The sequence below is a fragment of the Rattus norvegicus genome, chromosome 12, assembly GCF_021556685.1.
Source record: "Rattus norvegicus strain SHRSP/BbbUtx chromosome 12, alternate assembly SHRSP_T2T, whole genome shotgun sequence".
In the NCBI taxonomy this organism is placed as follows: domain Eukaryota; kingdom Metazoa; phylum Chordata; class Mammalia; order Rodentia; family Muridae; genus Rattus; species Rattus norvegicus.
In genome coordinates this window covers 21,586,214-21,601,910 of record NC_141545.1, presented here as the reverse complement: position 1 = coordinate 21,601,910, position 15,697 = coordinate 21,586,214, and the positions used below count along the sequence as shown (strand labels likewise).

Sequence of the window (15,697 nt, the reverse complement as noted above, 5' to 3'; positions counted from 1 at the left end):
AGAGACAAACCTTATACTTTATGACACCCCACCAGCCTCTGGGATCAAACCAGTTCCCTCTACATCCTGACCTGCCTTGCTCTGGCTTCATGGAACCTGTAGTAACCACTAATGGACAGTAGGGGGCACTCAAGCGCAGCACTGCAGGGCTGACCAGGGAAGAAAGCTCCAACCCAGTGTCCCTTACCAACTGGGAAAGAGGACAACAATCTAATAAATCAGCCAGGAAAGGTCTAGAGTTCTAGCTCCATTCCACCTGGATGACTTCCTGGGCCTCAGTTTACCCATCTGTATTATAGGAATCACAACTCTTACCACATAGATATGCTGGATACAGAGCTTGGGGAAGGGTTCTGCACCCTAAGAGAAAAGCCCACACAGCCCTATAATGCCCACTCAATTAAGACATGCTTACGGCCTTTGGGGATGGTCTCTCTGAGACACCTTCATTCCTCTGAACCACGGGGTTTGTCCTAGCTGGGGACAACGGTAACCTCTGGGTTGGAACAGGCGAGGACAACTTGGCCGGCTGAGACGGGACCTTCTTCTTTCCAGAAAGTTCTTCAGTCGAGTCTGATGAGGGTCTCTTCATGCCAGCCATGCCTCCAACTGGCACAAGACATAGGAAGCAGGGGTCAGGCCGGTCCCACTCAGGGCTCATACCCTCAAAGAGGTCCCTGTGCTCATAGTGAAAGGCTTGGGCCTCCGAGGACAGCTGGTGGATGCAGAACTGGAGAAGGGCAACCCCAGGGCACATTCTTCCCAGAAAACCCTGGCCTGACCTGTGTCTCACCCCCTCTCCTAGCTGACAACCCCATCTAGGGTCATGGAAAGGGACTTTTCTGTTTCCAAACCACTAGTTGGGGCTGGCCCTCGGCCCGGGGGGATTCCGGAGATTTCTAAAGCTGTAAGAGGAATGTTATAAAGGAAGCCAGGCAGCTCCCCACTCACAGGACTAGGTGAAGACCTGGTTTGTCTGCCCTACCCTGGCCATCCCTGCCTGGGCCACACAGTTTCCATGGCCACAGTAAACCAGGCACTGCACAGCCTCAGCCAGCTATGCCCTTGGGAGCTGAGAAGGGCAAAGAAGGTAGAAAGACTGGGACAAGATATATCTGTGCATCTAGAGGCACAGAGTGGGCACAAGTCTGGCTGGGTGTTCCCTGGCAGGTCTAGGTTGGGGAATAAGGGAGCCAGGGTCTCCTTGATAACAGATACATCTCCAGGGACACACACGTGTGGTCTCAGAAAGGTACCTCCCTGCATCACTACCCTTCCTAGGCGCAGTGCTCAGTCATGATTGAGGATAGCCATGGAGACCAAGCAGGACCACTGCAGTGTGGGCTGGCAGCCCTGACTGTGTCGGGAGTCCTGGTCATGCCCCTTGGCAATGGAGGGCCCGTCTGGATGGAGACTCACTTGGGGACCGGCCGTGGAAGTAGTTGTAATACTGTGACACATAGGTGAGGATGCTCAGCCGGTCTGGAATCTTCAAGGCAACCATGTCCTCAGCGTCCAGCAGGGCTGGGATGCCCAGCTGTTCCTCAGCCACTTGGAAGGCCTGGATAGGGGTTTAAATCAGTGGATAGTAGAAAGAACTACTGCTGGGTCATCAGCCCCCTGAAAGAGGGGGCAATGAAGCCTGGACTTCAAGTCCAAGGACTCTTGACTGAAGAGATGGGGGCTAGGGGCATGGCTCATCGGTAGAGCCCCTGCCTAGAATCCCCCAGTGAGGGGCTGGGGTGTGGCCCGGTGGTAAAACACCTGCCTAGTATCTGTGAGGGCCAGAATTCAAGTCTCAGTACTGTAAAACAAAATATATAAAAATCTTTTTTAAGAAAATGTATAGCTCCCTTTAGCCCAGGGCAGAGGCACTGACCCATGGTGACTAGCCACATCCTGGTGACTCCTGTAGTTCCCTTCACTAGGCTCCTCGTCCAGAAGCCTCCATGTAGATGCCAAGTCAGGGTTCTTATTCTGCTCCCACATGTGCAGTCCCCTCGGTCCCCAAACCACACTCATAACAAACCTCAGATCCCTTCTGACCCACAGAGAAGGCTCAGGCCCTGGCCACTCCCACTGAGGGCCATGTGTGCCCTCTGTGTGACGTCCTCATCAGACACTCCTTTCTCCTGCAGAGTCTGGGCAGGAGAGCCTCTAAGTCCAGACTTCCGGGAATCCAGTTTCACTGACTTGGAGGGAAAGACCAAAGTCCTTTTCCTACCAATGCTCTGCACCTGCCTCAAGACACTACCCCACTCACCTAGGCCCCTCAACTGCATATCCTGCCCAGCACTCTGTAGCCCCAGGGCCTTTGCCCATGCAGTCAGTCACTCCACCCAGGATGACTTCCTGAGAGCATCCACAGACCTGCCAACAAGGCCTCTGTGCACTCGCCTCATCTCCTTAAACACTAATTCCCTCTCTCATGCCCAGTGCTAGCAGAGCGGTGTCCTTGCTATCCTGGTCTTGGCCACGCATGGCTGTGAGCTTCTGCAGTGGAGACCCCTTGGATAGTCAAATAGAAGGCTCACTCCACCTGAGGAACTCACTCTTTCGTGCATGTGTATGTGCGTGTGCATGCGTGTACACATACATGTCCACATACATGTGGAAGCCAGATTTCAAGGACAGATGTTTCCTTCAATTTCTCTCTACTTTATTTTTTTACATGCATGGGGAGGCACACACATGTTCAAATGTGTGGGTGTACATGTCATGCAGTGTGTGTGTACTGTGTGCCTATGTGCTCAGAGACCTGAGGTTGGCCCTCTCGTCTTTCTCGAACACTTTCCAGCTTATGTATTGATTCAGATCTCTCGCTGGAATCCAGTTAACCAACCGGCAGTCTGGCCAGCTTGCTCTTGAGGTCCTGTTTCCAACTCCAGTGCACTGGTATTGCAGGGAAGCTGCCCCACTCATGGAGTTAACATGGGTGCTGGGGACCTGAACTTAGGTCTTCATGCCTGCTCTACCGGCATCTTGCTCACTGAGCATATCCCCAGGCCTCAGCGCTGGGATTAAAGCTGCCACACATGGCCCAGAACTGAGTCTTTCACTGTATTTCATGATAATTAAGTTGCAGAGGCTACCCTGCCAGGACAGACGAACCATCTCATGCCAACGGACTCAGTTCTCCCGAGAGATGCCTGTGTCAGGGCCCACGCAGATCCCGTTTGCCTCAGAGTAAGGACATATATGCATCAATAGGGAGAGTTAGGTTGACAGAGGGAAGGGTCTCACAACAAAAGTACAGATTAGATCTAAAACCAAGAAGCCAAGGAAGATGGTCTCCAAGGAAACCAGGAAGTGGCCTTGTCCGCCCCCAAGACCATAAGGACCCACCCTCCCACAGCCCTCCGGGGTCTTGCTCTGCCCTGGGTGGAGCAGAGAGGCCATCCACAGGCAAGGAGGTTGGCTGCCACTGCAGTGAGGAAGAGAGGGGTCCGCAGGGTCTAGGATCCAAGATCAGAACTTGCTCTCAGAACACAGGTTACCCAGCTTGGGGCTGGCAGAGGAGCTATAAACGGGACCCCTGGATAGCTCCGTGGAAGGCTCACTCCACTGACAGGAAATGGTCCTTCAGACATGCAGAGGGTTTGGGGCCGTGAGCGTCAGCTGCTCCACTCACCAGCTTGTTGTTCTCGTAAATGTTTTCCTTCCGGAGGGCATTGAAGTTTCTGAAAGATAAAAACTCTGTGTCAACAACAACACTCAGGAGGCAGAGGCAGGCGGCTCTGAGTTTGAGACCAGCCTGCCTTATAGGATGGCCCAGGCTACACAGAGAAACCCTGTCTCAAGAAGCAAGCAAACAAACAACAACCGAAACAAAAAAACAAACAACAACAACCAACCAACCAAAAAACCACTTGTGTCAAGCCAGGTGTGACAGTGCACGCTATTAATCCCAGCCCTCAGAAGGCAGAGGCAGGAGGATCTCTGTGAGTTCAAGGTCAGCCTGGTCTACATATCAAGTATCAGTACAGGGAGGTTTGTATAGAGAGACACTGTCTCAACAAACCAAAAGACTTATTTCCAAAGCCACTCAACTCTAAGGAAATGGGACCTCAGGGCCATCTTGTCCAAAAGGAGAAACTAAGGTTAGGAGGGCAGCTGTGAATTCAATAGGTCTTGAGCAAATATAAAGTGGGCAGGTCTTGACCTGTGGCCTGCTATGACTATAATGATACCCCCGCCTGGGCACTGGTGACCCACAGTGAGTCCCTGGCTCAGCCCTCACTTCCAGCCCCTAAGGAGGCTGATCCCTTGGCTGGCATTCCTGCCCCCATCAGAGGTAGCTGCAGACTAATCCAGAGAGGTACAGCCACCGGCCCAAGGTGGTCCAGCCAAGACACAGCTCAGAATAGACCCCTTTCAATGGAAAAAGGACAATGTGGGGTGAACACGAGAGACCCTGAGGCAGGGAACAAAGCTGACATACAGAGGGTTGGAATGCCCCAGGACTGCCCATATTTCAATTCAGTCACCGCTTATATTTTCACGGCACCTCCTGCAGAGGGCGCTGTTCTGACCAGCTCAGGAGCACATACTTCTAGATGCTTACAGGTCCTGTGGGCTGGACACTGTGATCACAAAGAGGCTTCGGGCCACAGGAAAGACACTCGGCAGGAGGCAGGGCCAACCATCTGTCTTTCATTCGTGGAAGAAAAGGTGTTACTTGGTGTTCCCCCGGTACCCTCACTGTCCCTGGGAGGGCTTCAGAAATGAGTCCATATGTGATCATGAGGTCCTAGCAAGTACCCAAGGTGGGACCCCAAGCAGCCTGGACAGTAGAATTTTCTTGGAGTGGCCAAGGATGCCACCCACCCAGTACCCATTGAGCTCCAGACTCCATGATCATGCCATAACATGCCCTGACATGCCCCAACATGACACACCACAAAAGCTGCCTTGCCGAGCCCTGTGTGGACAAGAGAGGTCAGCCAGAGCCTGCTGGCATCCCAGGGGAAGCTGGTTAGAGAGCGACTGTCCACCCATCCACTTGCGGTCTGTGGGTCCCAGGAGACAGCTGCTGCCACTTGAGTGACCTACATTGTTGGGGAAGCTTCCTGGCACAGAGGAAGGGTCTCTGACTGGACGCCGTGTCCTGTTTCTTAGAGTCTGCCTCTGGCAGGCCACTTCCCTTGGGACCCCAGTTTCCCTGGCTGTGAGGAGAGCACAGCTTCTCAGATCGAGTCCTTTGTCTTTTCTACTTCTTTCTACTTAAAATGTTTATTGCATTGTATGTTCCCATCTACTTCTGTGTGGATCCTGACTGAACTCCGGTCATCAGGCTTGGCAGCAAGCTCCTTTGTCTATTGAGTCAGCCCAAGCGTGCCCACCCCTACCACCATTCCCCTTTTCTGGTGGCAGCACTGGGAATTGAATTTAGTTTAGGCCTTCATACATGCTAGGTAAGCATGTTACTACTGAGCCATATTCTCGGTCTTCTGTGTACATGTGTGCATATTTATTTGTGCATGTGTTGGTCAGAGGTCAGTATCAAATGTCTTATTCAATCCCCTCCACCATACTTTTTGAGACGCTCTCAGGAGCGCTCCTGGAGCTCGCTGATTCAGCTGGGAGGGCCAGTCAGGGAGCCCCAGAGGTCCTCCAGTCTCTGACCACCACCCCAGCACTGAGATTACAGACACCTGCCCTTGTCCGTGGCCTCTGGGCCCCGAACTCAGGTCCTCACGCACGCACAGCAAATGCTTTACCACCTGAGCTATCTCTTCAGTCGCTCCTCCCCTTTCCCCTTCCTTCTCCTCTCCTTCTCCCCCTCCCTCCTTCCCTGAGGTGCTGGGGATAGAATTTAGGCTCTCACCCATGCTAAAAACACTTGGTACCACTGGGCTCCATCCCAGCCCCAAATTTAAGTTTTATTCAGGACACTGCTCGGCCAAATGGGACAGCCATGTCCCCAGGACACAGGCATGTCTCAAAGAGCAAAAAGGAAAAGTTCTGGGTGTCTACGGGCCTTGCCCAGTTCTATGTCATGAGGACTCTCAGAAGCCCAGGCTGTAAGCCCATTTTATAGACCAACTAAAATGAGACCGATCGGTCCTGCCACACGGGGTGGGGGAGGGGTTATAGTGTGCCCCCTCCCTCCTTACAAAAAAACTCCCCTTCAGCTCTCAAGCCAGCCAGCCAGCTGCCAGCTGCCCGGCCCTTCAGGAAACTCTCAGCACTTCTGGCCAGGACCACCTCCAATAACACATCCCAGATGCCAAGACCACCCGCACAGTGACAGGGAAGCCAGCAACTGACAATGGCAGCCCCGTTAGCGTGGGTAGCCACACCATGCACCTATGTGGGCGCCATCCACCTGAGCCCATCCCCAGACGCAGGGTGTTCTTGGACTGAACAGCCATGTGAGTGCACCCAGGAGTCCTCCAGCCACACTGGTCCCTCCCATCCCCCACCCACTTTGAAAGCACAAGCCCTTCTCCGGAGACCAGGGTCACTGACCTAAATGGCTACTGCTAGGAGGCTGGTCAACAAACTGTGTTTTGTTTCCAAACAGAGGAGGAAGAGGCAGCTGCCGGCCTCCTGCTTCCACCCCTGTCCACCCAGGAAGCCCAGCACCTCCCTGAAGCTCTATTTTGTCGTCTAACCTACAGTTTCAGGCACACCAGAGCCTCCCTGGCCCCAACAGTGCAGCCACACTCTGAGAAGGGGCACAGTACCTAGATCGAGACAGCACATTCATTTCCAGCTAACTCTCAGGACCAAGTGTAAATTGTTTCCTCGGGCCAAAGAGGTCTCCATGACTACATGGAACCACCCAGGCCAGTCCCTTTCCAGTCATCACTGACATCAAGCCCAGCCTCAAACCGAGCTGTTCCCTGTCTCCACCTAACGCACTTGCCAGGGTCCCCTGAGGACACTCGGGTCTCCAAGTGGACAAGTGTATGCCTTTGCTTTCCCATCCCCTGAGCTCATGTCTCCCTTGGCGTGGGGTACGGACGGCTCCATTTCTGTCCCTGAGTTGCTCAGACCTGACTAATTGTGCCAAAAGGGTCATCCACCAGAACTGCCCTAGAATACTTTCCCATCATTGTTATTGTTGTTGTTGTTATTATTACTATTGTTGTTGTTGTTGTTGTTATTAATAATAACATTATTATTAATATACAAGACACAGAGAGTGACGTGCCTGCTTCAGCCCTTGTGTAGACATCAGGGGACAGCTTTGCAGAACTGGTTCTCTCCTTCCACTCGTATGTGACTCTGAGAATCAAACACACCGGGTCTGTGGAGAAAGCACCTTTACCTGCTAAACCTTCTCTCTGGCCCTGGAGTTCGTGTGTGGCTTTATTTATTCGTGCTTTTAAAGATTTGTTTATCTTATCTGTTTCTTTGTTTTGTTTTATTGTTTGGTTTTTTTTTTCCTCAAGACAGGGTTTCTCTGTGTAGCCCTGGCTGCCCTGGAACTCACTCTGTAGACCAGGCTGACCTCCAACTCGGAGATCCTCCTGCCTCTGTACTGGGATTAAAGGTGCCTGGCCTTATTTTTATCTTGCGTGTACGGGTACTTTGGCTGTACACATGTCTTGGTACCACATATGTGCAGTGTTCTCAGAGGCCAGAAGAAGGCCCTGGATCCCCTAGAACCGGAGATATAGACAGTCGTTAGACACTATGTGGGTGCTGGGCACTATACCCCTGGTTGAGTGCCAGTGTTTCACATAGCCAGAATGGCCTCAGACTCCCTATGTGGACAAGGATAACCCTGAACTCCTGACCCTGTTGCCTCTACCTCCCAAATGCTAGGATTACAGGTGTAAACCATGCCTTGGAGCTCTGACTGAGCCTACCAAGTGGGGGCTGACCACCCCTACGGGAAGCCTCTTCATGGCCAGCTTCCTGGAAAGCAAGGAGGGTTCAGCATGGGTCCAGCATCAAACTCCAAACTGAGTACCTACAACAGGTACTTCAAAGCTCTTGAAGCCTGAGGCAGGGCTTAGCTAGCACAGGCTAGATTCCCTAGCTAACTGTGCTAGATGGTTTTGATGACAGAGGCAAGACTCATCTGGGAAGAGGGAACTTAGTTGACAAAATGTCTCCATCAGATGGCTTGGAGGCAGGCCTGTGGAACGTTTCCTAGATTAATGACTATGTCATAGCCCATGATGGACTGTGACCCGCCCGCCCCCCTCATACACACACCACACACACCCTGAGGAGGTCGTCCTGGGTGCTACAAGAAAGCAGACTGAGAAAGTCATGGGAACAAGCCAGTCAGCTGCACTCCTCCACGGCTTCTGCCTCAGTTCCTACCTCCAGGTTCCTACACTGAGTTCCTGCCTTGATTTCCCTCAATGACTGTGTGATCAGAAAGAATTAGCCAAATAAGCCTTTTCCTCCAGTGATGGTTTGAACAGGAATGGCCCCAGTAGGCCCATATATTTGAATACTTGGTCCTATGGCTACTTGACAGGGATTAGGAGGTGCGGCCTTGTTGGGGTAGGTGTGTCACTGGGAGTGGGCTCTGGGCTTTCAAATGCTGAAGTCAGGCCCACTGTCTCTCTTCCTGCTGCCTAAGGATTCCGACGCCATAGAACTCTCAACTCCTCTAGCACCATGTCTGCCAGCATGCACGGCTCCATGCTTCCCCCCCCCCCCATGCTGGTAATGGACTAAACCCCTGAACCGTAAGCCAGCCCCGATTAAATGCTTTCCTTTGTAAGAGTTGTGTGGTTAGGGTGTCTCTTCACAGCAGTAGAACACTGACAAGACAGTTCCCCAAAGTGCTTGTGGTCATGTTTTATCACAACAGCAGAAACCCGAGTTAAGACAGTAGCCAAGGACAGCCTTGAACTTTTAAGTGTGGTGAGTACCAGCATATGCCACCATGCCACATTCTGGAAGCTGTTCTTGCTAAAAAGCACCGTTCCTCACACAGGCCCATGCAGTGAGCACAAGTGGGAGCAGGTCCCACATCTCTACCTTCATTCTCCGCCATTGCTCTCTCCTTTACTTTGGGCCAATCATCTGCTGACTTCCACACGCACGCGTTCTAGATGGGTCCGTCTAAAATCTGGGGTAATTATCTCTTCTCCATACACGGCAGCTGAAGACACAGAACCAATGTATCTGCTGCTGACTTTTACAGTCCTATTCTAGACCCCAAATCCACCTGAGGGTCTATATCAGTGGTCCTCAGCCTGAGGGTTATGACTCCTTTGGGGGTCATATATCAGATATCCTGAATATCAGATCTTTATATTATGATTTTTTTAAAGATTTATTTATTCTATGTATGTGAGTACACTGTAGCTGTCTTCAGACACACCAGATGAGGGCATCGGATCTCACTGCAGATGGTTGGGAGCCACCATGTGGTTGCTGGGATTTGAACTCAGGACCTCGGGAAGAGCAGTCAGTGCTCCTAACCACTGAGCCATCTCTCCAGCCCCCTATATTATGATTTATAATAGTAACAAAATGACAGCTATGAAGTAGCAACAAAAATGATTTCACGGTTTTGGGGGGTCAGCACAACATGAGGAACTTTATTAAGGGGTCGCAACATTAGGAAGGTTGAGAACTTCTCCCCTACAGTTGTGTGGCCAGAGAATCCTGGGACCAAGAGGCATGTCCAAACCCCAGGAATCTCATCCTGAGATTGGCAGGAGTAGAATTGCTCACCCTTGCCCTGGGCCTGCATGTCCTAGTACACGTAGCCATGTATCCCCAACCCTTATCTTACCAGAGACGGTCACGTATCCTCTTTTTTTTTTTTTTTTTTTTTTTTCCGGAGCTGGGGACCGAACCCAGGGCCTTGCGCTTCCTAGGGTCACGTATCCTCTTTAAGGTCATGTCCAGCGGCACCTAGAATCCCTCCTCAGCAAATGAGGCATCCCCATCACCCTGGCCCTCGTCAATGATTACACTCACCCCAATGTCCCCTGCTCAGCCCCCAAAGGTTTAAATAGCCCTTTGTTCCCCTTAATAAACAGAACCAGCTCTCCGAAGCTGTTCCCAGGTATGCGTGTTCTCTACCGGCTCACTCACTGCCAACCAGGATCCTCCATGCACCCACCCTTAATGGTTAAGCTTCCCTCCCTCCAGTCCTAGGGCTGGCTACCATGAAGAGGCAAGGAGGACACAAGACATACAAGAGTGTCACAGGAAGGGGTTAGGGATTTAGCTCAGTGGTAGAGCGCTTGCCTAGCAAGCGCAAGGCCCTGGGTTCGGTCCCCAGCTCCGAGAAAAAAGGAAAAAAAAAATTCAAGAGTGTCACAGGACAGACACATCCCCCAGGAGAATAGTCGCCCACTGAGAACCAGTGCATCCTCAGAGCAGTGACGACTTCTTCAGATCATCCTGCAGACTCAGAGCTGAGATGATTAACCAGACCCCACGTTAGCCAGGGCTGCTTAGCTACAGACCTCTCACCTCTACCCTGCTCTATTCAAACCCCAAGCTCTAGTCAGCATATGGAAGACAAACCGATCAAACCCTTGTCCTGCTGGTCATCACCTCTACCTACTGAGACAAGCAGTGACGCCTTGTGTGGCAGGGCTCCCGAGGCAGGGGTCTAAAATACCAATGCTACTCTCCCCGAAAGGTTACACTGAGGGCCTCCGAAGACGGCTCAGCTGAGAAAGTCTTTGTTCAAAAAGCACAAGGCGGGCTGGAGAGATGGCTCAGCGGTTAAGAGCACCCGACTACTCTTCCAGAGGTCCTGAGTTCAATTCCCAGCAACCACATGGTGGCTCACAACCATCTGTAAAGAGATCTGATGCTCTCTTCTGGTGTATCTGAAAACATCTACAGTGTACTTACATATAATAAATGAATAAATCTTTAAAAAAAAAAAAAAAAAACAAAAAGCACAAGGATCTAAGTCCAAGCCACGGAACCGATGTAAAAAGCCAGGCAGTGTGAACTTGTAACTCCAGTGCCAGGCAGGTAGGGATAAGAGGCTTTCTGGGGCTTTCTGGCCAACCAGTCAAACTTACTTGGTGAGCTCCAGGCCAGTGAGAGATTCTGTCTCAAAAACAAGTAAGGGCTGGAGAGATGACTTCTGTGTTTGAGAGCACTTGTTTCTCTTGCAAGGGACCTATTCAGTTCCCAGCACCCACGTGGTAGCCCACAACCATTCATAATTCCAGCTCCAGGAGATCCAATGAGCTCTTCTGATCTCCACAGACACCAGACATGCACACGGTACACAGACATACTTGCATACAAAACACTCATACACTCAAAACACTCATATTTTAAAAATAAATCTTTAAAAATTTTTAATAATAGCGCTGGAGAGATGGCTCAGTGGTTAAGAGCCCTGACTGCTCTTCTAGAGGTCCTGAGTTCAATTCCCAGCAACCACATGGTGGCTCACAACCATCTGTAAAGAGATCTGATGCCCTCTTCTGGTGTGTCTAAAGACAGCTACAGTGTACTTATATATAATAAATGAATAAATCTTTTTAAAAATTTTTTAAAAATAAAAACAAGGGCCACAGTGCCCAAGGTACAATGCCTTGTAGGTACACTCTTGCACACACACACACACACACACACACACACACACACATGTAACACACACACATATACATATGCAGGGGCATGTGTAGGAGCATGTGCAGACTTGGAGACAGGGTCATCCCAGATGTGGTCAGGTGAACATGGGGTCCCTGGGGTAGCCTGACCTGAGGTTCCTGTGTCCCTACACTGAAGGACTGGGACAGATACCAAGGCAGGGGGGTTGAACTTGGATAGGGACACACACAGAGGCAGGAGGGTGTAAGGGCATGAGAGACCACAGCAGGCTCTACACAAACCAGCAGAAAGATAAATGCAGCCTCTCCCAGAGCCTCAGAGCCCACATGGCTGGTCTACTCTACAAAGTTACAGCCCCCAGTTGTCAGCCTCACAAACACTGAGACTGGGTCTCCCTGAACACACAGCTCAGCCTGGCTTGGAACTTACTACACCACCCAAACCTACCTGGAATTTGAGATATTCCTGCCTTCGTGCTGGGACCCCAGGCATGCAGTGTTTGTTAGATTCCTTTGTCTGAGCGCACAAGTGAGCTCATGCATACACGTGGGGGCCAGACATCAACCTAGGGTGTCATTCCTCGGGAGCTGTCCATCCCATGGAGACAGGGTCTCTCACTGGGGCCTGGAGCTTGCCAAGTAGAACAGGCTGGCTCACTAGCAAGTCCTGGGAGCCTCCTGTCTCCCCCTCCTCAGTGCTGGATTACAAGTGTGCACTGTATGTGGGTGCTGGGGACTGAACAGGGTCCCCGAGTTTACAAGGCAAGCATTTTAGTGGGCATGCCCCTCCCCCAGCCCTTATGGTATTTCATTTCTGTGGAGTATACAGCCACCCACCAGTGTAGAGATGGGCACATAGCCCAAGGCATGAACAACCAGGCAGCCACCCATCAAATACAATGACCTCCAACCCTGTGAGCTTTGGCTCTGGAGGAAGCCAGCCTCCAGTCTCCTCCCCCACCCACCCCCCAAGGACCTCAGGGGATCCTTTGGGAATAGTCCCCGCCCAGCCCCTGCACTTTCTAAATTCCCCCATAACTGACTTCATATTCATTTATTTCCTGGAGGAAAAATCAACTATGCAGGGGTAGGCACCAGTCTGGGAGGGGAATTCCCAGCTCAGTGCTATTCTAGGTGAACCCGGCACATCTGGAGTTAATCCCACTGGCAAGAAGGCAGAGAGGCTTAGAGAGAGAGGCCTGCAGTTCCAAAGTGGAGAAAGGGGCTCAGGGTAAGTGTGAGACCCAAAGGAGCAAGGCCAATGACTGGCAGACTAGCTGGGAGACCTGGGAACCAGACACAGGGAACCCAGCACCAGGCTGAGTTGTCTCCGGGGAGGGAAGGTAGCAGCCCTGGACAGTTTTATCCGGAAGGCAGGGGCAGGGGTCTGGGCAGCTGGCCTCAGACTGGAGAACAGAAGGCCTCTGTGCCCAAGCAGCTTCCTGCTGGCTGAAGCCTGTGTGGGAGGGAAGGTCAGCTGGCCTTGCCTGGTCCACTCTCAGCTCTGGCCAGGGAAGCTTGAGGGTAGAGCACACCCTGTGAAACCAGGAGAGTCTACAGTCTCCACAGAGTCAGAGACACCTACCCAAGGCATCCCTACAAAGGCTACTTCAGCTACCTGCTGCTTCTAGTGGTGGCTCTAGGGACCTTGGGGACCTTCAGGTCACCTGGCCAATGGTCAAGAACTAGAAGGGTCCATAGAACTCTGACTTTCCAGCAGGTGTGGTGGTGCATACCTACAATCCCAAACTCTCACGGTCCAAGGCAGGAGGACTGTCCCAAGTTCGAGCCACTCTAGGTTATGCAGTGAGTTCTGGATTAGCCTGCACCATATGTCAAGACCCTACCTCCATATAAACAACTCCGACATTGGGATTTGGGGTGAGGTGCAGAATACATGAAGCCCCGTGCTCCATTCATCTCTGGCCCCTGCATAAATGGTGCATAGTAGTGCACACCTGTAATCTCACCACTCAGGAGACAGAGACAGGAGGAGCAGGAGTTCAAGCGCAGTGTTTGGCAACATAGTAAATTCAAGGCCAGCCTGGACCAGAGGAGACCAGTTCAACAAAAGAAAAAGAAGGCAGACAAGGTAATGCCCACCTCAATCCCAGCACTGGGAGACAAAAGCAAGAGGATGTCTGTTAGTTTAGGGCCAGCCTGGTCTACACAGTTCCTACATAGTATGTTCCTGGAATGCATAACGAGACTGTGTCTCAAAAAAGAAAGGGGGGAGGGGAGGGCAGGCATGGTGTGGCAAATGCCTTTAATCCCAGTACTCGGGAGGCGGAGGCAGGCAGATTTCTGAGTCTGAGGCCAGCCTGGTCTACATCAAAAATTCTAGGACAGCCAGGTCTACAGAGAAACCCTGTCTGAAAACAACAACAAAAAGATGTAGAGAGAAAACTGCAGGTTGGCAAAATACCTCATCTGGCCAAGGCTCTGACAACCCAATTTCAAGCTCAGGGTCCCATAGGGCTCTCCTACCAGAGGTGGGATCTTCCCTGAGGCCCCTTCACCTCTACGCTCAGAGCCACAGGATCCTATGTCCCTGACCCCATGGCCCAATGGCTGCCACTAGTGAGGCCCAAAGGAAAGCTGACCACCCTGTGTCTCCCCACTTGGGCAGGGCAAGACTGGGCTGCTGGGCTGGGTGGCTCCCCAGCTCTCACCTGGCAGGGTGGCTGCATTGCGGAAATGGTCCTTGTGGGCAGGAACCTACTTAAACCCTGTGGAAAACCCAGGCTCGGAGGTGGAGGAGGGGCACGTGGCATGAGGCAGGGAGCTGGCCCAGGTGGTGTCACTGGTAAGCCTATTTCCTCAGGTCCATGGGCCTAGCCACTTGGGAGGGACAGCGACAGCACACGTGAACTCATAGCCTGCAGCCTGGCCCCACCTGGCTGGCTCCATGCCCAGGCTTGCTCCCTCACAGCTGTGCTCCACCAAGGGCCACCGGAAGCACACTCAGCAGGCGGGAGGAACCTCTGAGGTCAGACAAAGGAAAGGACTTCCTGGTGGCAAAGCTAAGGACAAGGAGACAGGATGTCCACCTTCCTGCTGACTTCAGGGGAGTCTTCAGGAGAAGTGGGCTAGAGTGCTGGGGTACAGGGACCTGCCCCCCAACCCTGCCAAGATCTGACTGACTGAGGGGCTCCTCAGAGGGCACAGCCCCTCTCTACCTGTGGTCCACCACATTTTTCCACTCTTCCTGGTTGGAAAACTTTTCCACCCAACTTGCAGTGAGATGAGACATCCCCCACCCCCTGCCCCCCCACCAGTGAGATGAGACATCCCTCACCCTCCTACCCCCCCAACCAGTGAGATGAGACATCCCCCACCCCCAATTCCCACTTTTTAAACACACACACACACACACACACACACACACACACACACACACACACACACACACGCTTGGAGGAAGAGACACATGAAATACTGTGCACATGTGCAGGTAAAATCCCAACTTTTGGGAATCAATCTCTCTCCTCCCATCATGAGGGTGAGTCCTGCAGATCCAAGGCAGGCCATCGGATTTGGTGGCAAGCCCCTCTACCCATTGAGCCATCTCGCCAGCCCACGATGGGGGCTTTTAATGCTTGGATTCACATGACATAAGTCCCTCCTCCTGTACTGGGCCACACTTTACACCAGTGGTTCTCAACCTTCCTAACACTGCCCCCTTTAACAGTCCCTCCTGTCGTTGTAAGCCATAACCATAGAATTATTTTGTTGCTACTTCATAACTATAATTTTGCTACTGTTAAGGAATCATATCTGCGTTTTTTTTTTCCAAAGGCCTCAGGCAATCCCTGCAAAGGGTCCTTTGGCACCCCTCCCAAGAGGACTGCAACCCACAGGTTGAGAACCACGGCCTTACAGTCTCATCAGTAATTGTGACTCCTGCCAAAATCCCCACTCCTTTCCCACCACTGCTATTGCCCATGTCCACACCCAGGGATAACGTGTCCTCAGATTCTCAGAGGCCAGGCATCATACTTGCTACAGGGTTGCGGGGGGGGGGGGGGGGAGGGCTTATCTCTCCCAGCTTCTGAGAGCTCCAGGGTGCCTGTCCCTTGGCTCACCTCTCCACTCTGGACTCCCTAGTTCTGTCACCTTCAAACCTTTTCCAAATGCACACAAGCTCCTACCAAACTTCTACCCCATCTCCTGAGCCCAGGCCC

The 15,697-nt window shown here is 52.1% G+C and overlaps 1 protein-coding gene across 2 annotated transcripts in view; it reads right to left on the bottom strand.

The window, feature by feature from the left end:
• The window catches only part of Micall2 (MICAL-like 2), a 28,946-nt gene that overhangs the window by 11,172 nt on the left and 2,077 nt on the right, over nucleotides 1–15,697 (bottom strand). For both annotated transcript variants that reach the window (XM_087577932.1, NM_001419564.1), the window contains 3 exon segments: nucleotides 3,632–3,680; nucleotides 1,420–1,561; nucleotides 416–609 (listed from right to left, as the gene is read on the bottom strand). In XM_087577932.1, the coding sequence (XP_087434058.1) occupies nucleotides 416–609; nucleotides 1,420–1,561; nucleotides 3,632–3,680 (385 nt within the window).